The sequence below is a fragment of the Lygodium microphyllum genome, chromosome 19 (genome assembly GCF_053477565.2).
Source record: "Lygodium microphyllum isolate KBCC chromosome 19, Lygodium_microphyllum_v1.1.10, whole genome shotgun sequence".
In the NCBI taxonomy this organism is placed as follows: domain Eukaryota; kingdom Viridiplantae; phylum Streptophyta; class Polypodiopsida; order Schizaeales; family Lygodiaceae; genus Lygodium; species Lygodium microphyllum.
Genome location: NC_141153.1, coordinates 43,185,625 through 43,213,165, shown reverse-complemented (window position 1 = coordinate 43,213,165; position 27,541 = coordinate 43,185,625). Strand labels below are relative to the sequence as shown.

The 27,541-nt window shown below is 39.2% G+C and overlaps 1 protein-coding gene across 1 annotated transcript in view; it reads left to right on the top strand.

Annotated features, from left to right (window-relative positions):
* Positions 1-7,459: 7,459 nt before the first annotated feature.
* The window catches only part of LOC148019795 (uncharacterized), a 100,717-nt gene continuing 80,635 nt past the window's right edge, over positions 7,460-27,541 (top strand). Inside the window, exons 1-4 of the mRNA XM_087699970.1 lie at positions 7,460-7,590; positions 7,745-11,591; positions 11,688-11,927; positions 12,026-12,155. Coding sequence (XP_087556096.1) covers positions 8,470-11,591; positions 11,688-11,927; positions 12,026-12,155 — 3,492 coding nt within the window. The 5' untranslated portion in view covers positions 7,460-7,590; positions 7,745-8,469. The remainder of the gene's footprint in view (positions 7,591-7,744; positions 11,592-11,687; positions 11,928-12,025; positions 12,156-27,541) is intronic.

Below are 27,541 nucleotides of genomic sequence, written 5' to 3'. Positions count from 1 at the left end.
CTTTGCTGGAGGTGTTGTTTCTTGGATGTGTAGGGTGTAGAAATACACGGCTCTATCCGCTACTACTGAGGTAGAGTATATTGTGACCATAGAGGCTTAGAACAAGGAGACTCTTTGATTATAGGCCTTCTGATGGCAATTGACCTTGGTATTAATAATGTAGTCCCTACACTGCATTTGAATTCTATGAATGCTATTCACTTGGCTGGTCTTCCATGAGAAGACAAAGCACATCGAGGTGTGTTACCACTTTATCTGAGAGGTCATTGAGGACAAGTCCATTGAGCTGAACTGACCATAATCTTGTAGATCTACTCACTAAAAGTCTCTCAATGGAGCATTTTGAATTCCTTAGGAAGTTGATGGGTGTTGGATGAGATGACATTTATTCATCGTCCAATTGTACTTTATGTACATTTGTAATTTGACAATTTTTTCTTATTTTCTCCTCACTAGGAGCACATTCACCTTTAAGTGGGAGGTTGTTGGAGGTAAAGGTGCTTGTGTCTAATCGCCCTTGTATTCATTACGCTGATAATACCCACACACATGTACATTGTAAGTGGTGGACACCTATCACTATTACTATTTTCTTTATTCTTTTAGTGATTATCGAATAAAGGAAGGTGGGTCACACGTTGTGATTGTTGGAGTTTCCACATACGGTGTCCTTCTCTCTTGCTCTCTTGCTCCATACGCCATAGCTCTTGCTTTGCTCTTATTTTCGCTTGTGTGTTTCCACTTGGGCTCTACCTTTTGGTTATGAAATCAAGCATAGCATAGCTCTAACCTTGTCTACAATTCACAACATGGGAATTATACATGCCTTTTGCATGGGCCTAGTCAATGTGTGAAACATGCATCTTTTTCACATTCACCCACAACTTGGTTGGCATCATTGAGGCAATACGAAATGCATCCATGGGAAATAAACAATACCCATTTTGGGTATTGTTTGTAAACTACACCACTTAGCCATTATCTCCCATCAAACATGTCATCGTCAATCTTGAGATTGGGATTTCATCCCCCCTCCTCCCCACTCCTTTACCCTTTTTTTTGCATAGCTTCTTTAAACATGGTAATCATGCATGCAAAGACCCTCTCTTGATGCCATTCTCTCTTTTTCTACTTCATATGTTTGAGGGAGAAGAGGTCTTCATAGATGACACTGGTAGCAATGTAATTTGTCCTTTTATTTCCATCAATCCTTCTTTGTATTCTTCTTCCTCTAGTTCTTCTTCTCCAATCACTACTAGTTCTTTGGTCCACGATGGTTGACGAATTGGTAGCAGCGGCGGCTACTTTCACGAGCACATCATGAGCTTTGCCATGACCACATCTTAAACCATTTGGGCAATAGTTCGAGAGAGGGTCACAACATGCATGCATCATTCAAATTTAGCATGGCGTTCTTGCTATTGATCATTAACACACTTGTAGTAGGATTTTTGTTGTTTGTTATCTTAACACACTTGCAATTGATTTGTTTTGTGTTCATAGGCTCTTTGTTGGTTCTGGAAAGAGGCATGATTGTTGATAGACAAAAGGGGAGGACACTGTGAGTGCAGTGTTAGCCACAATTGCTTTAAGGTATGTAGACATTACTCTACTCAATTGCAATAATACATATTGTAATTAACTATCAAACTACACAAATGAGATAGCCTTGCAATTGTTGGGTTGGATTATAGAAGCTTGGTTGCACAATATGAATTTTAGATGCTTGATCATTGTGATTGTGGCTTATGTATGCATCGTTTTTGCTTTCATGAAGAATGAGTGTGTGCCATCTTTAGGAGATGTTGAGTTTCTCAAGGAGTACAAGACGTTTGCCTCTTATGCATCCAAAAATCATAAAGTTCTCAATACTCCCTTTGCATGAGCTTTATTATTTAAAGTAAATGGTTTTCAATAATAAATAATGTATATATCAAAGCAATTCTAAATATGCTCTAAAGGATGAATGCATATGAATAGTTGATTGTGGGCCATGGTGGACCCAAGATGCTAGTTCGTCATTTTTGCAGCTTATGCATGCATCGTTTTGCTTATATGCACAATATTTGGTTGTCAAGTTAGAAGATTTTAGTCAACACTCGCTTCACTTGGTTTGTTTTGGTACAAGCTTTTGGGTTTCTTGAAGTAGAAGATGTTTGCTTTGAGGTTTACATGAGCATTGCCATCTAAATAAAATGGTTTGCTATAAATATGAATGAACATTTCCAAGTGATTATGAATATGATCTACATTATAAATGCATATGGATATTGTGTAATGCCATGATGGACCCAAAATGCTTGTTTGTCTTTTTTTTGTAGCTTATGTATGCATCATTTTGCTTATGTGAGCATTATTTGGTTGTCATGTTAGAAGCTTTTAGTGAACACTGAACACTCCCTTCAATTTGTTTTGGTGTGAGATTTTGGATTCCTACGGAGTAGAAGACGTTTGCCACTTGTGGGTCCAAAATGATGTTGTCAATAATTCATTTGCATAAATCTTATTGTCTTATTTAAATGGTTTGCTAAAAAAATGAATGTATTGATCAAAGTGAGTATGAATATGATCTACATGATGAATGCATATGGATATTATGTTAGGCCATGACAAATCCAAGATGGTTGTTCGTCATTGTTAGTACTTTCATGCACCATTTTGTTTTTGTGAGCATCATTTGGTTGTCAAGTTACAAGCTTTTAATCAACATTGCCTTCACTTAGTTTCTTTTGGTGCAACATTCTAGGTTTTTTGAGGAGCACAATATGTTTGCCACTCGTGGGTCCTAAATGACTAAGTTATCAATCTCCCTTGGCATATAAATTAACTAGTTTGCTATGTGTGCATCATTTGGTACAAAAGTAAGAAGCTTTTAGTCAACACTCCTACTTAGTAGCTTATAGTTAATATGCTTGGACTATTAACGAGTGCAGCTCCTACTTATTGTGCATTAAGTATATTTCAAAGTGATTATCCATATGAACTATTTGATTATGAATATAATTATGACTAATGATGGTTTGCTATAAAATATATGTGTATTTCAAAGTGATTATGAATAAGATCTAAATGATGAATGCACATGGATATTACGTTAGGCCATGATGGACCCAAGATGCTTGTTAGTCATCTTAGGTTTCTTGAGGAGTAGAAGATGTTTGTTGCTTCTATGTCATCTAAATTAAATGGTTTGCTATGGATACATCATTTGGATGACAAGTTAGAACCTTTTATTCAACACTCCTACTTAGTAGATTATAGTTAATATGCTTGACCAACATAGCCCCTACTTATCGTGCGTTTAGTTAACATGGTCGAACTACTATTTGCTTACTAGGCTTTAGTTGATATGCTTGAATTATCATGTAGGTACCTTGTAGTTAATACACTTTTAGTTAACATGGTTGAATAAATATTCATTTGTTAACTAGATAGTTCTTATGCAAATATTATTATAGTTAATATGCTTGACTAACATAGCCCCTACTTATTGTGTGTCTAGTTAACATGGTCGAACTACTATTTGCTTACTAGGCTTTAGTTGATATGCTTGAATTATCATGTAGGTACCTTGTAGTTAACATGATTGAATTAATATTCATTTGTTAACTAGATAATTCATATGCAAACATTTTTCTACCTAAATATCATAATACAAGTTCATTTAGAGGGAAATAAAGTTATTGTAATTTATGAGCATAAGGATGTGCTCTTGTCTTAAGGAAAGTAGCGCTACACTTTGTGGTACTACTCTTACAATGTGAGGTGTTAATCTTGCCTACTTTTTTGAATCATTATGGGTGTTTGGTTGATACATGGATTCACACAATGTTGAAATATGCATGATGGAAATCACTTTAGACATGTTATGGTCTCAACTAACCCAAGTTACCAAAACACCTCCTCACATCATGGAGAGGGAGGAGAAGGGCCTTCCAAAGGCACTCAATGAGGACCTCTTCAATATCATCCAATAAAGGTTTGATAAGGATGCTCTTGTTGAGAATGTACCTTGTGTGTGTGTGTGTGTGTGTGTGTGTGGTTGAATTGTACATGTGGACATTACCTTTTACTTTGTAGACACACTCAATAGCAATGGAAAGGAGATTCTGCAATGCTACTATTGGCAATGTAGTGAAGGATATGAACTGCATAGCAAAGAAAGGGGATCGCCAAGAGACAAGGACGAACTTGATAAAGAAGACCTTCCATGAGATCAACAAGAATCTTATCAAGACCACTGATTAAGGCCAACAATAATAGTCATGGGGTTAGGGAACACATGTGCAAGATCTCATTGTCATTCAAATTGTCTTGTTGAGTCCACCAGGGAGCAAGTGCAAGGTGTGCAAAGGGCACTAGAACAGATGACAAGTTTCATGGAGCAATCTCTTACATGACACCCTTGATGTGTAGATGAACAAGCGTCAATAAATGGAATATGATCTTTCACATGCATCCCTCTTGTCTTCAACTCTAGAGTTACATATTTGGTAGTGCATGTGCAAGTGCACATGTTGCCCTATTTTATTGTGACATGGGTTCTCTTTTGGAGTAAAAGAAATTGTATGTGGTTTGCAATTTGAGTCATCTTTCATGCTTGGAACTTGAAGATAATGTCATTCAAATTGTATGTTAGTTGTCTTTGCTAAATGCAAAACATTAGTTCTTTACATTACAATGCAATGTTGTAGGTTTTAATGCAAAAGGCATACTCAATGGTTTTGCACAATAGAATACAATTTAACAACACAAGGAAATATGTACGATTGGAATATAAGAGTCGTATGAATAAAAAATGTATTTGAAGAATGCACCCAATTTAAGAAGGGAGATGAAAATACACGATCATGAATTTTAGGATGGGCCAATGTGAGTGCTAGTCCACAGGAGCAAGAGCGAGATGAAGCTCATGCCACTCATGAGTGGCATGAAGCTCATCCAAGTACACAGCAATGGCCTCTTTGTTGATTGCGGCATAAACATCATCACGGTCATGTTGGTCCACATGATAAGCTTCTAAAGCATGGTCAACAAAATCATTTGGCATGCAAAAGCTGTGATCTATTGCCATATTGTGTAAAATGCAATAGATGGCAATCAATTTAGGAACCTTGTAGATGTAGGGGTGGTCTTGTTGAGAGCATGCCATGCATTGTTCAAGTGGCCAAAGGCACATTCCACAACCATTCGTGTCAATGACAGCAGGTGGTTGTAGCATATTTGTGAGGGTGATAGAGGTGCCTGAAAAGGAATGAGCAACCAAGGTAGTTCGTAGTACCCATTGTCCCCTATAATGTACTCCGTGATGTTATAGCCTAGATCAATGAAACAAGTTTTGTTTAGTTGTACTGTGCCCTTTTGAAGCATTATATAGTTACAAGGTTCAAGTGCCTTCTCATAGGTTGAAATCCACACAGCCTTGTAATATCATGGAGTACTTCCCTTTGTGATCAAACCAAGTGGTGGACAACTCATGGGTTGGTGGTCTGTCGATGCAAATGTGGGCGCAATCAATTGCACCACGACAATTAGGCAATCCCTGATGTTGCTTCATGCTTGCTTTCAAAACAACCATCTCTTCCGTCCTGGAAGGCCACTTGATAAATTGGTTTTGGAAGGAAAGAAAGGCTTCAATGACTCCATCCATAATGTTGGAGATTGTGGACACTCCACAATAGAACTACTCTGAAACCACCTTGTAGGAGCATCCAATGGCAAGGTACGTCAAAGCAATTGCAACCTTTTACTCGATAGGGAATTGATGATTGCAAACTTGGAGGAGGGAGGCAGGAATATTTCATTGAGCTAGAAACAACGAAGCAGTTTAGACAAATGTGAAAAGAGTGCGGGTGGCATATTCAGTTAGAAAACGACATGTACGTGGTAGAAAAAAGAAGGTTTTGTAATGAAGCCAAAGATTGGAGGATGGTAATGTACAATAATTAGAATTGCAAGGATCATTGATGATTGCATCGTCATAGAAAACAAAAAGAATAGGATTAGCACATTGAAGTAGCCAAGCATGCTGTTACTATTGAATTTTGCAAAGACATAATGAAGTGAACTCATTGCATGCTTGCCATGATTTGAATTGCAACATTGAAAGTGTAGAGCGGACTACAAATATTCACTTACAATGTGATTGGCAAGTATAATTCCGAACTTGGCGCTCATAATTACTGGGGTAGGAGAGAAGCAAGGGGAGGAAGAAATGAAAAAATGCCTATTAGGCTAGCATGTGATAGGAGCCAAGAGGAGAGAGGGGGAGAGAGAAGGTCAAATTAAATGGGACTGCGTGGGGATGGAGGTTGGCAAGCTCAGGAAGAAGGGTAGAAGCTTGCTGCAAGGCCTTGCATGAAGCGTGTAACATGGAATTTATAAGTATTTTGATTCGTTAAAAGAGATAGTGGACATGCCTAATCTATCACACGATCCATTGATGCCATTTAAACTGGGCCACTGGACCCATTGTGTAGTATGTTTCACCATGCTGTGTTCTTTATTGGAAGGCTCATTTGGTATAATGTGATTTCACGTTTAACATTTAGCGCAATGCCATGGTTCATCATGAGAGCAAATAACTAATTTGCAATTTCACATTCATATTGTGAACATATTTGAAGCTAGAGGGCTAAAAAATTTTCATAAAAAAGAGAGAGTGTCATGGAGTAAGTTTAAGGTTGGTAACACAGCAAATGGCAGACGTCCAATCCCTGCCCAGAGTGTGGGTGTGTAATTTTTGAAACTGGGTGGTGCAGATATGGGCACAAAGCCTTTACACAACGAAAAGACATAGTTTGCAAAAAAGTAAAAACCGTTATATTTATAAAAGTTTTGATCTGTTATAAATACAAGATAAGTGTACCCTTGTCCATCACTTTACAAAACTAGGCAGGGGAGACTACCCATCCAAAAGTGGGCGATAAGTTCATTTGTTTAACAGGTAAACAACAGGTCATGTCTTCTCCAGTGTGTAAAGGACTGTGGATGCCTAACCTCTAAAGAAATATTTTGATTGGTTAGAACTTGCAAAGTGGGCGTCCACCATTGGGTGTGTAACCAACCTAAGTGTTCTATGACTGGTCCCTGTAGCCCAAGGTTCGGGAAATTTTTATTGAGAAAGAGGAAGTAAATCCTTTTCATCATCATCTGAGAAGGAAGTATCCCCTATTGAGAGAGTATCTTATACATAAATTTAACAAACATAACTATATTTTGAGAAAATTGAAGAGGATTTATTTCTTTCAAAGAATTGAGAAGGATTTTTGTCAAGACGAACAAGTTCTAAGATGAAGCGGACCCACCTTTTCCCGAACCCTGGTGTAGCCTACCCTATTATGGGTTTTAGCCTCGACACCAATATATTAAAAAGCCGTTTTTCGGCAGGATTCTGGAGATACAAAACAAACCTTTTTAACTTCAAAATTTGGAGGGATTTTAGGCTACACTCGAATAACTCGCAGTTCCCATTATAATACACCTACAGGCTTCATAAAATGGGCCACAAAAGTTGATATGCGGTTTCGTGGTCGATGGCGATGGCGATGGTGATGGTGATGGTGATGGCGGTCGACGAGCTGCGAAGGCGTAAGCATGCATTCCTTGTCTTTCTGTACAGTTAGGGCTGACGTTGCATGCTTTCTCTTTTTCTATTGTATGTAGCTTGCCAATACATGAGATTCATTGCACAGCTCTAATAGTTTTTTGGTCCTTCATTGTCGATCACAACAATCCACTACAGCGGAGGAATAAGAAGCACAAAACATGGAGGGTCAATGCTTTGTATACTTCGAGAGAATCAATGCTTTGCATGGTTTAAGAGATCCTTTTTCTAGATAGGAGCTGCTCTAGCCGTTAGCTTCTAGCAGAGCTGCCTCTGCATTTATCATCCGGTTACGAATTGTAAGCACATTGTTACAGTGGAGGAATTGCAAGCACAAACCATAGAGGAGCTAACTCTTTGAAGGATGCTTTCTATACTTTAAAAGGCCTGCCTGATGGTTGCGGATGGGTAGATGAACTCATCCAATCATTGATATGCCCAATGGAAAAAGCAAACAAGAAGTTCAAAATGTATACCATAGACTCATTCCTGGAATTTTATGGTAATGCGCTTACATTTTTATATTACAGAAAGATGAATGTCGAAGCAGCCATGGTATCAAAGCAGTTCATTTCTAAGAAAAAGGTACAAATATGTTGATATTGGATAACGGCTCTGTTCTTTCTCAGTGACAACTTTAAGCAGATGGTATCTGTAGCGGCTGTGGGTTTGACTGTTCTGAGCTTAATCCTTGAAATGGCTGGAGTTGATTATCGCAGGCCAGCCAATTCAGATGCTGAATACTGCATAAGATTTAGTCCACAGATAATTATCAGAGATAGTCAGCATCTCTGATAAGTAAGGAATGTAGAGTACCAAAAAGCTGTATGTTGGATGCTCAAGTTGTAGGGTGAAGCCAGATCATGTCAGTTCTGCTGGAAGTCAGGGAAAGTGAAGGGCCCTCAATATTTGAAGGCATCATCCAGCAGCCTGGCCCTTTCTATATTAACAACCCCTCATCTTACTTATGGGGAAATTCTCCAAGATCGTCTTGTTGGCATGATTCGACTTACATCAATTCTTGTTTGTCCGGTTCTCTGACATCATCGCCTTCATTACCATCTGGGTTGGTTGCTCCTAAAAAAATTGGAGAGAAAGTTGCAAACACAGCATGGGGTCCTGATAAGAATCAAAGAGGTGCATCTGCAACAAAGAATGTGGCACAGCGGAGTGTTTGCTGGAAAACACATGTTTCAGAGACAGAAGAGCGAGCCCTGATCAGTTCATCAATTTGTTCACTGGACTCAGAATACCCTTCGTACTCAAATGCTGATTCAAGTAGATCAAATTGTTTGAAGGGGTTGGATGGTTTGGATATTCCAAAATCAAAATTGAGTCAGGGGCAAGCTATGAACAATGGGTTGCATGGAAAGTTTGAGGAAGGTAGCAAAAGACTGATATTTCAGGCTTCTGCAAAAACACATGTTGACTCTGAGGAGCAGGAAAGGACAGTTAATGGAATGTGTAGACGGATCGCTAATCATTTGACTTCAAGTTGTGATAAGCATGTAGAAGCTGACAGGAAGTCAGAAACTCAGTGTCTAACTGTGCCACAAGTCTCACCCTTCCATTCAGCATCTTTGCATTCATGCACATCTGTGGCCTCAACAATCTCCCCTGATATTTTTCAACAGCAAGCAGCAGCTGGTCAATGTGTTATTACTTCTGATGATAACAATGCTTTTGTGTCTGTAGAGCAGACCCCAGATCGGGTGATCCATGGTTTTCCCTCTCTTGCTTCTGCAGCTATGGATTCAAATTGTGCAGGTCTCCTTAAAGAACAAAACAATATTTTTGTGTTTGGTGCATCTGGTCCAAGTAGAACCGGTGTGAATGCAAAGGCATCAGTCTGGAAGACTGGTTACACTGGTGGAGGACACAAAGGCAAGTCCAAAAAATTCCGAAGTTCCATAAAGGGAAGAGGCCTTGAGATCCAGAGAGCAACTGATTTCACTGGAAATTTGTTGCCAGCTGATGGAAGCCTTGACCTTCCAATGCAGGCTTCACGTCAGGATAGTTCTCTTTCACAAAAATGCCTAGATTTTGCCACTTGCAGCACAGGTTCATGTTTGGAGTCTAAAGCTGGTATTTATCACTTTAAGACTCAACCTACCCCAAATCATAGGATAGGCGAGGGAATGCCAGCTGAATCTGGTCAAGACGACTGCAAAGGGCAGATGCCCTTTTTCCAGACTGATAAGTGCTACATAAATAGTAGTGCGGAATGGAGAACATCTTTTAAATTAGCAGGGACAAGTGATTGTAAAATATCAGAACTTTTTCCAGAGATCAACAGTAATTCTACTTCAAAAATAGAAGAAAGTGGGCCATTATCAAGGTGCGGGGAAGCAGAAAAGACAGCAGTTGCAGGTAGGGTAGATTACAGTAGAGAATGTGATATTGAGAATTCTGTTCGGCAGTTTTTGGACTCCATTAGACAAGTGCAAAAACCTGAAGTGGCAATGAAGAGTGAAGAGCAGATTTCAAACACTGACAGTAAAGAAGTGCAGATGACTGATACCATCATCAGCCCAGGATCAAGCATTGACAGTCAGAATACGCAACCACCATTTGTCTTTGGTTTGTCGAGAAACTCTAATTTTGTATTCACTACAAGGCAAATAGATTGTTTTGTTGCTGATGATGGAGCTGGTGCTATAAGGCCATGTTTGGGGGATGCAAAGCTCAAGAAGTTGTTTCCCAAAGTTGATCATGCTATCAAAGAAGCTAAATACAGTGGTCTCCATAAACAGCCCCAAAGTTCTAGCGACTCTGTAACTTTGAAGATTGAGAATTGCAATGGAGTGGGTTCTATAAATCTCGCTTGTATCGGGCCCTTTACTACTTGCTCACGGGTGCTGTTTGCAGAATGTAGTTCCAATTCAAGTCCTGGCAATGCAGAAAGACTGCCTTCCATGACAAAAGAGTTTTCAGATCCGGTTGACTCAGGCCTGTCATCTTCTCTAGGTCATTGTTTTGTGTTTCAAGGAAGCAATTTAGGAGCACCTGACAAATCAATGAATGTGAAGAAAAAGCCCCAGAGATCCCTGAATTTGCCAAAATCTAGCAGGCGGTCTGTGTTAAAACAAAAGACCAGTTCTGAATGTCAAAGAAGGTTGAATGCTGATATGATGAAAATGAAGGCTGATGTTTCAATTAACTTTTCATTCCGCAACAAGGAAAATTCACAAATTTCAAAAGGCGGCTCTAATGGGGTGAACCTGGAAGACACCTCTCTGTGTCAGGAAGATCTTCCTTCTGCAAGCATGACAAAAGAGACTGGTAAATGGTGCATGCGTGGATTTGAATACCCAGATGTCCAAGAGCTCAGAGCTGCAGGTGCTAGATTGAGCATAAGTGAGGAAGAAGAAAATGCTTCCTTTAAGAATGAATCAGGTTCTTCTGGCCGATGTCAGATTGCTTTTGTTACTTCAGAATATTTAACTTCCAAGCAAGAGGAGAAAAGTGAGTTAGATCAGACTTGGCGGTCTCATACTGAGGAAAATAAGCAACAACAAAGTGTTTGTCACAGCAAATCTGCTGCAGATGGTCAAGGAACCAAACACTTTGGGACCTTTACCTTTTCTGCCAAGTCACCTTCAATAATGTCATCCTCAAAACTTTGTAGACAAGCTCGAAAGCTACAGAGAGCAATGTTAGCTGGTAAATCACAGAAGCCTTCTGTTTTAAGGAACATAGCAAGGCAAGATGCTTGTAAAGCTGCAGATTCAGGCAGGCTGCCTGCGATGCAGAATGTTCCATGTCAGGAATTTGTGTTTGATTCCTCCAACTCAACAAAGACCAAAACAAGTTTGGTGGTGGAGATCAATCATGATCACCTAAATATTAACAAGCAGAAAACTGTGGAAGAACACAACTTTGTAAGCCCAGCAAATTCGGACTCACCTTCTCATTGTCTTGATTCCAAAACAGCAAGTGCAAGTGTGTTGAAAGCAGAGCAAATATGTGAGCGATGGCGATTGAGGTTGGGGCTACTCATTTTTACCTTTTTCTTTAAACATGATTGTTTGTTTCTTTTCTGCATTTGCAGATTAAAGCATTGGATCTTGTCCCTAAGCAGGGGGAACCAGGCATATGCAGATGGAGATTTTTCCAAAGCTGAGGAGTGCTATTCGCGTGGTGCCAGGAGTGTCTCCCAAAGCGAAACTTCACAGAGCTGTATTAGAGCCTGCATGTTGTGTTACAGTAATCGTGCAGCCACAAGAATGGCTGTTGGCAGAATTCGGGAGGCCCTTGCTGATTGTGTTCAAGCCATGGTTTTAGATTCTAGTTTTCTTCGTGTACAGTTGCGTGCTGCCAGGTCAGTTTTTTGTTTGGTTATATAACTCAGGAAGAGTGGATCTCCATGTTAAAGGATTGCCAATCATTTTTTTGATACTTCACAATTCCTTTTTGTAGCTGTCACCTTTCACTTGGTGAAACCAAATCAGCTTTCAACATCTTCTCTACACTCTTAGACGACAAGGCAGTTGAGAAATTCGATCCTAAACTCAGGACCGAAGCTGTGGAGGGGATCAGGAAATGTCAGGTACTTTCAATCACGTATCCTTAAAATGGCATGTCTTACTTGATACAAACTCTTACAAGTTCCTTTAATGAAACTTGATGTATGTTAAACCTTGCATATAGTTTTGTACTAGCCAGTGGTGTTGAAACCTGAGAACTTGTAGTAATTGTAAACTTGTATTGAAAATGAGAAAAGTTCAGTGCAGTTCTCCATTTGCAAGTTGCTACTAGTACAGCTTATCATCTTTGTGCATCCCTTAGGGTGTTTCTTTCCCAAAGAAAAATTCTTCTTTGAGCTTTGCAAAATCCACATTCAAAGAAATGTGTTACCCAGGAATGAAGCATTCTTGCATTGCAAACACATAGAAAACATGTTTCCATGCAGTATAGTTGCATATGCTGTTTGGAGCCGTTGGAGCTACGCTCCCTTGCCTTGGCTTCTTTCCCTTATCTTGCCTAGGCCGCCTCGAGAGGCCTTGTAGTTATGTGATGTAGCTCTAGCATTGTTGAGAGCCTTTCTCTTGATGCTCTAGTATGAAGTGCACTAATGTGATATTTTTTCTATAGCAATATAATTGGACAACTTTTTTTTTGCAAAAAGAAAGATGTGATATTGATGCAAGAAAGTTCATTTCGTGATATTGTTTCAGTTGTAAATGGTCTTGTTTCTTGCTTTAGCAAGAAGCAAGACCAGTTTGAGCTTCATCTCTTGAAGCTAAATTGAAGCTCTACTTCATATTTCCAAGAAGCTTTATGGCTCTTGAGCATTTACAACTACCTTAAAGATTGTTGAATCATAGTTTGTTGTGATAGGCAAAGTGCCATACACATTGTCAAGCAGTTGTCCCATGTAATCGTGGAAGACTACATGGTTCAAATAGGAGGAATTAAAGCGGGAAGGAAGTCTGCTCATAAATTGTGCAAAGGGGGTAATGGGCTGTCTAAGCATGCCAAATTGCAAAGGAAAGAGATTTGATAAAGTATATTGTTTCAATGCTCTTATCTCTAGAATCTTTGGCAAAAAAGCATAATCTTGCATAACGTATATACGATCCAATTGAGACCATGTCACCATGTATTGGGTTGAATGAAAAGTAAATCCCGAGGTTGATGGGCAGAGCCAAGGCCAGAGATCTAGTTTAAAAGCAACCAATGCAAAATCATCCCAAGCATGACCCTTTGGTGCATCCATCATGTAGTGCTCAAATGTAGACTACAAAGGGTCAACATACATATTGAAGTCACCCATTAGCAAGTCCAGTCTATGAAGAGACAAATATGCTTTTAGGCGATTCCGTAAGTCATGATGGTGTAAGGAATGTATAAAACCTAGCCAGCCATAGAACCTTACTTTTAAATATAATTTCAATTACAAAAAATACCTAAACACATCATTCTTTATAAGCACTTGGTTGAAATTTCTTGTAAATAACCATGAGGACACCAAAGCAATGCATTGTAGTGCTCTCAACACAAAACAAACAAAACCGATAGCAATCCAAAATTCTACTTGCTACACTATGACTTTTATGCTCAATAGCATATAATACATTTCAACTATTCTCATGGAAAATACGCAATATATCATGTTGCTTACTGCGAGAGCAAATCCCACGAACATTCCAAGTGATGATATTTATATATTATGTGATCAATCTTTTGTATATAAGTTGCTACTAAGACATATTGACTCTACGATTCAAATGAATTTGATGCTCATGTACTTTGAGAGGCGATTTGTATTACGTGAGTGTTTCAAAATATGATTAAATGTTCATTTTTCTATTTAAGGGTGGCCAATGGCCAAAACACCCTATAATTATACTTGGGTCATTATTAACGAGATGGCCAAGAGAAATTAAAAGTGTAGTCGAGTGGCCAGATTGACAAAAAAGTTTAGAATGACTAAGACTTTTATATTCAGATAGTGAGATTGACTAGAAATACATATAATGAGTGGTTTTAGAAAGTAAAACCATATGGTCATGATAAAAGAAACAAACCATGAACTAGTGAATCTATATAATGAAGCTCTCTAGAATCTAAATTTGGCGACTTTTAAAATTTAGGAGGTTACTATTTTTGAAAGTTGCTTAAATGGAAATTTTATTCGCGTCAAAAGCTTGGGAATTTGCCAAGGAACAATTTTGTTTTCTGTAGCTATGTTAAATTCTTAACCATTTGAGAGATTTTAAGAGTAGAAGGTTTAGAAGATTTTTTCTTTAGAAAAGTGACTTGTGATATCTAGAATAGGACATGTGTCATTTGAAGAGATAAATGTTCTTACACTTGTCATTTATAATCTCTGTTTTCTACTTTTGAGTATCCAAGTCCCACACCTATATATTGGAGGTCTCTCTCTTCATTTAGAATAAGCTTTCATGCTGAAATTTTAGCCATATGCTTTGTACTCTCCTATCAGTCTCTTATCCAAGAAGCACTTTCTACTCAGCTTGATCTAATCTAGACACTAAGGAAGAAGATCAGCTTGTTGCTCGGAGTTTGTGGAAATTAGGGTTTTAAAAATCCTAATTTTCAGAATTGTAGTCAGTCCTTTTATATATGGTTTAGATACTTAGTACCTGTGGTTTGTTCCAATAAATTCCTATAAAGCGGAAGGGGTTGGTTTCTCTCTCAACGTGGTGACAACTCTCTCTGTCTCTGTCTCTCTGTCTCTCTTTTCTAATCTACACGATGAAAATTTATCGAGTTAGTTCAAAGAATTGTCATTCTCATGTCTTTTCTAATCTACATGGTGAAAATTTATCGAGTTAGTTTAAAGAATTATCATTCTCATGTTTTTTCCCCGCGTTTACATTGGTAGCAGAGCAAGGACTTTTTCTTTGCAATAACTTTTTTGGGTGACAAGATCTTTGGATCCAACTTTCTTACCATGTCAAGAGGCAAAGAGGATTTTGTTTAATGATTGGAAGAATCTCGACACTTTGTATTTGTATGCTTCTCTAATTATGAGAAGATACAAAGATACAAGGAGTTGAAAGCTGATCGAGATTTTCAAGCTTTGGTGGAGAGAAAAGCTAAAGCACGGGTTGAAGTGAAGGTCTTTGAAGATTTTCTTACCAAGAAGGCTCTTGAGATAGATCGTATTATGGTTGTGAAGGCCTACCTCAGCATGAAAGGTATCAATGTTATTGATGCAACTAAGTCTATGAAAGATAACACATCACCTATTATTCGAGGGTCCACCTAAGTGGTGATTTCAAAGTCTTATCAATAATCATATACAAGCTACTTTCTCTTATTTCAAGAATCCCTCCATGGAGAAGGACAAGGAGAAAGTCAAAGAACTGGCCATTTCCATGGTAGTTGAATCTCCAAAGATGCTTTTAGCAAAGGAAAATAATGCTAAATGAGACTTGAAGCCGAGAGAGAAGAGCGTCAAGTTTGACGTTTTTTATGGTAGGAGAGATTCTTAGAAAGCTGTGTCTTTTACCAGACAATTTGATGTTGCTTTTGTGTAATAGTGAAGTACAACAATGGAAGAGAAGTGAACATGATTGATAGATAGATGGAGAGAGTAGTTACAGCACGACAGTTTGCATAATAGAATGTGAAGTGTAAAGTACAAAGTACAAAGTACAACCCTTAGACTTTAGGGTTGTGAAAGTGACTTAAAGTGCGTTTACACATAGATATGTGTATTATGGGGCGAGTGACCAAAATGTGTAACGTAAATACACAAATGAAAATTAAAGTGATTGGAGAAAAAAAACCTCTTCTTTCTTACAGAGTAAAAAGTGTCCCAATCTTCTACACGTAGATCACTGATACTTCTATGTGAGTGTAGGCGTAAGTAAAACCCAACAAACCCCCTTGGAGTGATAGGTGCTTACCATACAAGGGTCGTCCACCAAAGGAGATCAGATTTAAAGCATTGTGGAATGCTTCAAGTTTGTTGCAAGAAAGAGCTTTGGTGAAGATGTTTGCTACATTCTTGTTGGTAGGACAATAGACACGGCTGATATCCCTTGTATGTAGTCTCTCTTTGACAAAGTGATATTGTATCTCAATGTGTTTTGTGTGTGTATGAAACACTGTGTTTCATGCCATTGCAATGACACTTTGTCTGTTATTAAAGAGTGACTACAATTAGATAAGGATTGCTTCTCAAGATATTTATAAAATAACATTCAAGACAACTTTTGATTTGTATGAGTTTCTTGTGCTACCATTTGGTCTTACCAATGCCCGTGCAACGTTTAGTAGAATGATGGAAAGATCTTTAGAGCACATTAGAAGTTTACAGATAACTTTGTTTGATGATATTTTAGTTCATTCAAAAGATAAAGAAGAGCATAAGGAACACTTGAAATTAGTGTTTCAAGAACTCCTCAAACACAAACTTTATGTGAATGGCAAGAAGAGTGAATTTTTCCTAGAAGAGATTCACTACTTGGGCCATACTGTATTCAAAGATGGAATTCAGATGGATCCATAAAAAGTCGAGGCTATTCTACAATGGTGAGAATTGACTAATGTTCATGAAGTTCGAAGTTTCTTGGGATTATACTCTTATTATAAGGGTTTCATTAAATGGTTTGCAGTGGTTGCTAGAATATTGGATGATTTAACCAAGAAAGTAGTGGCATTCCGATAGACCAAACTAGAAAAGAAAGCTTTTGAAGCTCCAAATTTCCATATAATAAACAAAGGATCTATTTTGATTACACCTAATTTGTCAAAACCATTCTTTGTTGAATGTGATGCTTCAAGAGACTCATTGATGCAGCCTTAAATCAAGCAGGATATGCAGTTGCTTTTGCAAGTAGAAGGTTGTAAAATGTAGAAAAGAATGCTACTACCTATGAAAAGGAGTTAATGGCCGTCATTCAAGCTTTAAAAGACTGGAGGTATTATCTTTTAGGTGGAGAATTTCTCATCAAGATGAATCATGATAGTTTGAGATATTTTCTCAACCAACCAAAGATTTTTGAGAAAGTATATTCGATGGGCTAATTATTTAGCCTAATTTAACTTTCAAATACTGCATATTTATGGTAAGCAAAATAAAATAGTTAATGTCTTATCAAGAAGACCTCAGATTCATGCAGTGTCTATGATTTATCATTTAGATTTTACTAGTATGAGAGATATGTATACTTCTGATGAAGATATTAAAATCATTTGGAAGAGTTTACAACTTGATAAAAGGGTGAACTCTTATGCTATCAAAGATTGATTTCTTTTGATGGAGTACAAATTACGCGTCACTAAAAGTTTCAAGCCTAAAGTAATAGAAGAATGTCATGTGGCTTCTTATATGGCTTATCGTGGTATTTTATCCACAACCAAGGCACTTGAAATGTATGTCTTTTGGCTAAGTCTTTGATGAGACATTGAACAATTTGTCAAAGAATGTTTTGTATACCAAAAGATTAAGTTTGATAGCCAAAAGTCTGTAGGGCTTTTGCAACCATTACCAATTCCGAGCTAACCTTGGAAAAGCATAGCTATGGATTTTATTTTTGGCTTGCGAAAATTAGTAAAGGGCAATGATGACATATGGACTATTATTGACAGGTTTAGCAAACAACTTATTCAATAAATCTTAAAAGTATCATGGGTTACAACAATCTATCGTGGGTGATAGAGATCCATGAACCACCAGTCTCATTTGGTAAGCTCTTTTTAAAAATTTGGATACAAAGCTTAATTTATTTATTTTTATCATCCTTATAAATAGATGGTCAAAGTGAGATAGCCAATCTCACAATATTGCATATATTGAAATACTATTATCATGAAGCCAATCAACAATGGAAAAAGTATTTACCTTTGGTAGAATATGTTTATAACAATACAGTTTATACTCTCATAAGTAAAGCATCATTTGAGATTATATATGAAAAACCACTCTTACTATCTATTCTCAAAACAAAGAAGGAGATATTTCATGTTGATGAGTTTGTGCGTGATATGGATACAACTTTTGTTGAAGTTAAACGAGCTATTCAAAGATCTCAAGAAAAACACAAGAAAGAAACAAATAAACATTGAAGGCACTTGATTTTATAAGAAGGTTGGGTGTGGTTGAAATTTGACAAAGCTCATCTAAGAAGGTCTAACAAGCCTTGATCCCAAGTTACTAAGCTCTCAACAAGAAATTATGGGCTATTTTAAATCACTAAAAAGATTAGTGATGTTTGTTATAGATTACAACTTTCAGAGCATTGGAGAATTCACAATGCTTTTCACATCTATCTTTTGAAGCCTTATGAAGAGCCTCTATCATTGGAACCTATAATAGAGGATCTATTTGAAGTAGATAAATAGGAGGAGATACTTTAACTAGAGCAGATAGTCTTTTATATGATTAAGAAATAAGGAAGAAATATTTTTAGAATATTTTTAGAAATACTTTAACTAGAGCAGATAGTCTTTTATATGATCGAGAAATATTTTTAGAATATTTTTTCTAAAATTTAAAATTACTCTCATTTAGATTCTAAATAGATTCTAGAAGAGTATTTTAAAGACTATCGAGAAATACTTGCAGCTTATGAAGAAGTTGTAGGATTAGAAATACTACAAGCAAGGACTTGAGGACAAGATGAATTTCAAGAGGGAGGGATGTAATCAACTTTGAGTATATAAATTGCTACCAAGACATGATTCAAATGAATTTGATGCTCATGTACTTTGAAAGGTAATTTGTATTACGTGAGTGTTTTAAAATATGCTTAAATGTTTATTTTTCTATTTAAGGGTGATCAATAGCCAAAACACCTTATAATTATACTTGGGTCGTCATTGATGAGATGCCCAAGAGAAATTAAAATTGTAGTTGGGTGGTCAGATTGACAAGAAAGCTCAGAATGACTAAGACTTTTATACTCAGATAGTTAGATTGACCAGAAACACATATAATGAGTGGTTTTGGAAAGTAAAACCAGATGCTCATGATAAAAGAAACAAACCACGAACTAGTGAACCTATATAATGAAGCTCTCTAGAATCTAAATTTGATGACTCCTAAAATTTAGGAGGTTACTATTTTTGGAAGTTGCTCAAATGTAAAATTTGTTTGCATCAAAGGCTTCGGAATTTTAAAAGAAACAACTTTGTCTTTAACAACTATTCAAATTCTTAACAGCTTTTTTCTCTAGAAAAGTGATATGCGGTATCTAGAATAGGACATGTATCTTTTTGGAGAGACAAGTGTCCTTACATTTGCCATTTTCAGTGAACACTTGTCATTTGTAACCTCTACTTTCCACTTTTGAGTATCCAAGCTCCACACCTATATATCGAAGGTCTTTCTCTTCATTTATAAGCTCTCATGCTGAAATTTGAGCCACATGCTTTGTACTCTCCTATGAGTCTCTTATCCAAGAAGCACTTTCTGCTTAGCTTGATCTAATCCAAACACTAAGGAAGAAGATCAACTTGTTGCTCGAAGTTTGCAGAAATCAGGGTTTCAAAAATCTTAATTTTCAGAATTGTAGTCAGTCCTTTTGTATATGGTTTAGATACTTAGTGTCTGTGGTTTGTTCCAATAAATTCCTATAAAGGGGGAGGGGTCGGTTTCCCTCTCAACATGGTGACAACTCTTTTTTTTTCGTAAAAGATAATTGTATTAATTACGAAAAGAGAGTACAAGTTTTCACGATTACAAGATACACGAGGGCTCTAAGCCAACGTGTAAGATCCCAGTACTAAGCCACACAAAAGTTACACAAGTGATGGCAAAGACCCAGAGGAAATTGCCATATGCCAGGTAAGCAAGTCCTCCCGAGGGAGCAAGTCCGAGAGCCGAATGAGATCTATTTGCCAATGCAAGAGACCTTTAAGCTGGGCAATGTGTTTCGGTACATTAGAGGCGGAATCAAAAAGAAATGCATTCCGAGTGGTCCAATTGTGCCAGCATCCCTAGAATCTGAAGAAGTGAAACAAGATCTTCATATGCAAGTGTGGCGGTGTGGGGTATTTTGGTCGCACAAAAACCCCTTTCGATTGGGTTTTTGAACATGGTGACAACTCTCTCTCTCTCTCTCTCTCTCTCTCTTTTCTAATCTACATAGTGAATCGAGTTGGTTAGTTCAAAGAATTGTCATTCTCATATTCTTTCCTATATTTACAATTAACATAAGGAAAATCGTATTTGAGATTGATCTTGCCTTGATTTAACTCTCTTTGCCAACATCTCAAATATCCCATGATCTAGAAAATCAGCTAGCACTACAAATACTTTCAATTCTTAAGGGTGAGACTTAGAAGTAGAGAGATTATTTTCAGTCTTAAGAGCTGATCTTGGATAGTGATGATTACAGGAAGTGATCACCTTGCCTTTCAAAGGAAAGAGGGACTGATGGATTCCTGGATGATTAGTAGATACTTAGCGTTTCTTGATCTCCATTGACCAAAGGGAATCACTTTAGAAACAATATGTTTAGAAGAAGGCTTATTCTTTCATCTCATATATGTACTTAATGGATTTGAGAATTCGCATGCATGGTAGTTGGCGACTCAACATGTACCTTTTTCCCTTTTTATGAATGAACGTCAATCTAAGCAGGTTAAGATCGATCCAAGGCTTGGATATGCTGTTTTCCTTTATCCATATTTCTATGCACAAGGGCCTCATCATCATCAAGACCCTCAACCATCGTATCTGAGTAGCGATAGGAGCAACCTTGACATCCAAGTATTTTGGACACTCAATCATAAAATGACGTAATTTTCCACAAGAAAAGCAATGGCTTGTAAAAGTGTCCCATTTAAGATGAAAGAGTAGTGGATATATACCCAAACAGTTCTAATATAACCAATTGTGCCTTTTATGAGAAGTATCCTATGACATGTACATGTGATTTCAATCTATTGTTCTCATAGTGAGGGAAACTAGAACAACGTCAACTGTTATGAGGGTGAAAAGAACTTGGCAAGGACAAGAATTGTTGTCTCACAACTTATAAGGAATTAACTTGAAGAAGAACTCCATTCTTTATCGCAAGAAGAGGAATTACAATAATATACTTTTTGATATAAGATTGATGCAATGGTGTTTACAATAAGGCTAGATTCTTGATACAAGACGATCTTGGTACAAGACTAGATCAAAGTCAAGATAATACGACAAGAATTGAAGATAGATGGCTTGGACTGGAACTAGAGATAACTTACCTTGTAGGAGGTTAAGGGGAAGCTTCTAGATGATGACATTGTTGGTGACGGACTATGATGATTATGATCATCTTGATGATATTGGTGACCATAATCGTGATTGGTATACAAAAGATTGTGATCACGGGCATGATGATCTCAAAGTTGGTACATTATGAATCTTACATTAATATACCTTTTGAAGGTTTTGATCTATTGCTTGTTGTAGTCTTAATCAATCGAGATCATCTCTCTTTTATTTATTATTGGATTGGTTTAAGAGAGTATTTCAAATAAGCCACTTGCTTCTTGTGAGTATTTTAACTCAAATAGTGGCCAATCTACAAATACTGTCCTGTATACAAAGACTCATCAAAGCTCTCCAAAGCAAATACATGACAAGTATGATCAGCATGCATGGCTAAAAGATCAGCCCGATCATCAACATCATTTGTGTAAGAAGAATCCATATCATCATATCTCGCTTGTGAAAGCATATCGACTATTAGGTTGTCTTTACCTGCTATGTGCTTGAACTCAGGATTCATGGATTTTATGAACCCCATCCACCTAAGCATGACAATGTTTGGAGTAGAACAACTCGTGATCATATCTAGAAGAGGCAAGCAATCACTCTTGACCACCACAGCAGTGTGAAGAAAACTGCTAGGGTTTGCACTGAGGACACACAGAGTATACAACCATGACATAAACACAAAGAGACAAACACAGACATAGAGGGCAAAACTCAAACCCTAAACGCAAAACTCAAAACTCAAACCTTAAACGCAAAACTCAAAAACTCAAATCCTAAACGCAAAACTCAAAAACTCAAAACCTAAACACAAAACTCAAAACTCAAACATAGAAACTCAAACACAAACAGAAAAAGAGAGAGAGAGAACACAACTCTAAAGCGAATGAATGCTGTAAATGAATGTAAGAGTGTACAGTGTGCTCAAGGGCAAAGCAATGTCGGAGTGTGACGTCCACCGAAGATGGATCCTAAGTTTGTGACCACCAATCAGAGTGTAGGAGTGTTGAATAGTGAATGGCAGCAGGCTAGTTATCAAAACGCAACAGTCTGGAGGTTGAAAACTGGTAAATGCAGCAGTGTACCATTGATTAGAGGTTGGAAACTGCACACAGTCTCCTGTGAACAGCAGACTGAAATAGTCTCTGATGTGGTTGGCGATGATTGGATGATCAGATCGCAGTAGATGATGATGTCGCTAGTAGCTGACGTTAGCATGGATGAAGGCGCCAGCAACAAGAGTAAACACGGATGGAGTGGCAGCAGTCTTGAGGGTTGGATAGCCACATGGGAGGAGGCTGATGTCTGAAATCTGCACGTGGAGTGAGAAACTTGCACAGATGGAATAAGGCTGAATGGGGGCAGCTTGTCTATTTATAGATGTGGAAGGGCGCCCCAAAAATTAGGGTTTCCACCGAACTCTCTCGAACCACTCCCCGTTTTAGGGTTTTCACTGAACTCTCTTAAACCGCTCCTCGTTTTAGGGTTTTACTCTAAAAGAGTATTTTTTAGTGTGTTTTGGAGCTGTTTAAGAGGCTAATCAGCAAGTAATGCATGTTTTAGCTCAACACCTCTCCTTAAGCCCAAAATTGAGTTGAAAGGTTAGGCCAACCACTATGATGTTTATTTATCCTAAGGCGTCCCACCCTAAAGCAGCCAGGGCATCGGACAAAGGGTGCACATCGGTTGCCCAGTGGCCTACCAAGACTACAGAGGCGATGGCTATCTTACTAAGGGAATCCAAGTAGTCACCCCAGAGAGGACAGGGCATCGGACAAAGGGTGCACGTTGGTGCTCAGTGGCCTATCTACCAAGCTCTACAAAGGTGGATGGAACTACATGGAACTTTAAAAAAAAAAGAAGGAATAAGTGAGGTAAATTTTATGGGATGCGGCCGATTGAGTAATAGTAACCTAGAAGACGGGAGTAGGGAGGGTATACCCAACACATCGCAAAACAGAATGAGCTAACCCATCCACTCAAGGTGTTGATATCAAGAAAAAATAGATGATGTGGTATCCATGTGATGGAGGATGGTGGTGGGGTAACAACAGCCGCCGATGAAAACAGCTTAGGATCCTCTCAAGTGGTGCTTTGCATAATGAGATGCAAAGTATACTACATGCTGAAGAATGCTCATGCAGCAGGTGCCACTTGGACAGTGTTCCTTATGGAAAAATTGTTCACTTGCCCAAGCGCTTTAGTACAAAGATGATGAAATTATGCAATGCAAAGGGTAATGTACAACAGGGGGGAGAAGCGGATGTTGAAGACAAAGTGTTGAAGCCTGTAGAATACCAAGAAGGGTAGAAACCCCCCCTCGATTTGGATGTAGATGTCGAAGAAGGAAGAGGAGCCTAATGTCGGTCTTCATATGGTGCTGAGAACCATAAGGAATAAAAGAAGATGAAGGGGATGAAGTGGTTAAAGCACCCCGCTAGAAGAATAAGGTAGAAGTCATTGCCATGATAGCATCGAGAGAGATGTTGCATGATCCACCTTGGGAGGGGAAACCACCATGTTGGAAGAAGAGCAAGCACTCCTAGGATGATGAAACCATGAAAGGAATGGTGCGCATTCCCATGTCTCTAGCCCAGGTAGGATCAAAGCAATCTGCAAGTTAGCCCTATACTGAAAGACGAAACCCTACAAAAGAGATGAGAATTTGCGAACACAGAGGTTAGTGGTGAGATGCTCCAAAGAAAAACATAACAAAAAGGAAATCTAACTCAAAATAAATGCAATGAATGTGTATATGTGTGAGTAAATGCAGCGGAAGTCAAAAGAATGGAAAAGCTAAGGACAATGAATCCTATGGGCCCAACTCTAAGAGTGCGAAAAATGAATGCTAGACAGACTTAGGGTATCCGAAAGGACCTAGAGACATGCTAGTCTAAGAAGGTGGCTACCATCGCATATGTCCAGTGGCAGGGCTCTGCCAAGGAAATGCTGACGAGGTGGGGAGGAAGGTGAGATAGATGCATGAAGTGCAATGGGATCGGAACCTGTAGACCGATCAACCAGTCTCTTAGGGGTAGTGAAAGAGGTGGGCTGCTGAGGTTGTACTCGAGCCACATGTTTAGCAGCAACAATGGACGTTGAAGGAGCAAATGAAGTAGGAGCGGGAGGCATAGCCCTAGTGGATTGTGTAGTCGCAGCGGTCTGCAAAGGCTTTTTAGGTGGAAGACCTTGGGCCTTGGAGCGACACTCCTCGTCCACATGGCCTGCTCTTTGGCAGTGTGTGCAAAACCGGTTTTTCTTAGGGAGTTGTTGCCAGATAGGTTTAGATTCTTTGGTTCCATCTGAGTATGAGGAGTCATCCTTTGATTGGCTTGCCTTCGCATCTTGCGAGTTCTTGCCACTGGTGGTTTTCCCTCCTGAAGAAGAGATAACCAACCCCCTTTGCTTTGAATAAGGCTGTGATGAGGATTTCTTGTGGACTTAACCATGTAGCCTCGCGTAATGCAAGAACTAGCACTCAAACTCGTAGAAGGTTGGCAATCAAGGTTGGGAGATGATGCGTTGAATGAAATTGAAGTATTTTTTGGGCAACTTGTTCAAGAAGAATGTAACCTGATCGTCATCTGACTTTGGAGAGTTAGTAGTAGTGAACTTGGCAAGTAACCGCCTATAATCAGCTAGCTTGACTTTCAGATCATCCCCTTCCTTAATAGAGAACTCTTGAAGCTCAAAGTCGAGGTTGATGTGCCGAGTACGATCATGAGGCACATAGCGGTCGAGAAGGTGGTTTCAACGCTTTGACGTGAGTGGGAAGTGCTGCAATTGAGAGTGAAACTCAGGAAACAATCCTTGCATCAGCTCAACATTGGTTGTGGCATTGCGGGCTCTCCATTGATGGATGTAATCAAGGTGAGCTAGTTGAGGGTCCGGCATAGGCTCTAGACTAATGACGAGGTCCCAAAGACCCTCAGACTCAAGCACTCATTGCATGAAATTAGACCAAGTGGTGCTCTAACGCGAGTGGGAAGTGCTGCAATTGAGAGTGAAACTCAGGAAACAATCCTTGCATCAGCTCAACATTGGCTGTGGCATTGTGGGCTCTCCATTGATGGATGTAATCAAGGTGAGCTAGTTGAGGGTCCGGCATAGGCTCTAGACTAATGACGAGGTCCCAAAGACCCTCAGACTCAAGCACTCATTGCATGAAATTAGACCAAGTGGTGAAATTTGACCCATTAATACGTGTCTTATTTGTGAAAGCATTCTTGGCCGTTGCAACAGGAGTCGTAGTGCTCGGAGATGGATAGTGCGAAAAAGTGTAGTGGGAGTAGGATGGGGGAGTGGAGTACACTTGGGAATGGGCCCTAGAGTGCCTACTAGGCATGCGGGTAGTGTGGAAGGTGGATCTATAGGTAGGGATGGGTTGACTAGGCATGGGCATGGTAGCCACATGAAGAACCCAAGGAGGCGGGATGGGAACACGGGAAGCAGAAGAGGGGAAATCCTTGCGTAGGTGTAACCCAAGGAGAGTGTGAAGACGCACCATAAGTTGAGGATGGAAACCCTTGTGTTTGAGTGTTCATGTGAGATGTGAAGCTGGGGATAGTGAGGGGAACGCCCATCACAGTCGACCTAGGAGTTATGGGTGTGCTCCTTTGCTGAAAGTTGAGAGGCATTGTATTAAAGGGTGGCATTCCCCATAACGAAGTACCATGGTGCAAAGAGGTAGAGAATGGGTTGGAGAAGGAAAAGGTGTTAGGAGCGGAGATGGAAGATCCAACCCCTAGGGTGTGTGATGGAGATGTGGAGTGTAATCCAAGGTTTTGGAAAGATGATGAGAGGTGATCAAGGTGTGATATAGAAGAGGGCGAGATTTTTTTTTCCGTAACATGAATCGGATAGGCTGAATCAATTCCATAACATGAATTTTTTTTTTTGTAAAAGGTAATTGTATTAATTATGAAAAAAAGGTACGGGTTTACATGAGTACAAGATACACGCTGGCTCTAAGCCAATATGTGTAAACTGTCAGTACAAAACCAGGAAAGAGTTACAAAAATCATGGCAAAGACACAGAGGAAATTGCCATATGCCAGGGAAGTAAGTCTTCCCGAGGGAGCAAGTCAGAGTGTCGAATGAGATCTATCTGCCAAAGCAAGAGGCCTTTAAGCCTGGCAATGTGACCCGGACCATTAGAGGCCGAATCCAAAAGAAAGGCATTCCGAGTGGTCCAATTGTGCCAGCATCCCCAGTATCTAAGAAAGTGGAACAAGATCTTCATATGCAACTGAGCCGGTGCGAGGTATTTTGGGCGTATAAAAACCCAATCGAAAGGGCTTAGTGTGAAACCGACCACAGCTCGCTAAACCGCTGACAAAAGCGACTGGATCTTCTTTGCGAGAGGGCAAGAAATAAATTGATGGCGGGCCGATTTCATAGTAGTGGTGCAGAAGAAACAATTGCCGTTAGCGATTCGACGCTTGGAAAGGGCCGAGGCAAGTGGAAGACGACCAATTATTACCCTCCAAAGAAAGACCTTGCATTTGAAAGGTGTCTTGTTCAACCAGCCCTCCATCACAGTTGCCTTCCACCATGACTAAGATTTGCGCAACCCCCATACAGTATTAGCTTTAGTAACCAGCCATTGATGATCTTTAATCAGAAGATGGTACACCTGGTTGGCTGAGGCCTTTTCCAAATTCAACCGACCTGCAAGGACCCAGTCCTGCCAAGGACGAACCACAGCAAGGGCAGGAAAGGGTTGTCTGCTTTGGAGCACTAACAAAAGGTGTTCCCACAAATCACGGTAGCCACGAGGGATTCTGAAAAGCCTCCTAGCCGTACGAAACGATATGAAGACATTGTGACTGGCAAGGGTGGCATCTGCAACTGAAGTCAAACCCAAACGGGCCATACGGTTAAATTTTGGTCTGAGCTCATGTTTGCCGTCCCATGAAAGTAATCTTGAGGTTGCCAACAATTCCAGTTGAAAAGAGGTAGTATGTAAGCCTTCCTCCGCTGGATATCAATGCGCCTTCTGAAGAACCAATTGCCAGGAGCCAACCAAATGAACAAGCAAGGATAAGGAAGGACTCGAAAATCGAGAGTCTGCATTAAGAACATGCCACCAGGAACTCCGAATTTGTGTATTACCATGCAGAAGCCCGCGGTCCTCAAGAAAATAACGGGCTATAACAGCCCACGTGTGCTGCTCCACACACATGGCACGAAAAAGAGACCAACGAAGGTTGCATATGAGTTTCGGCATCCAAAATAGCCCCATCACCCAG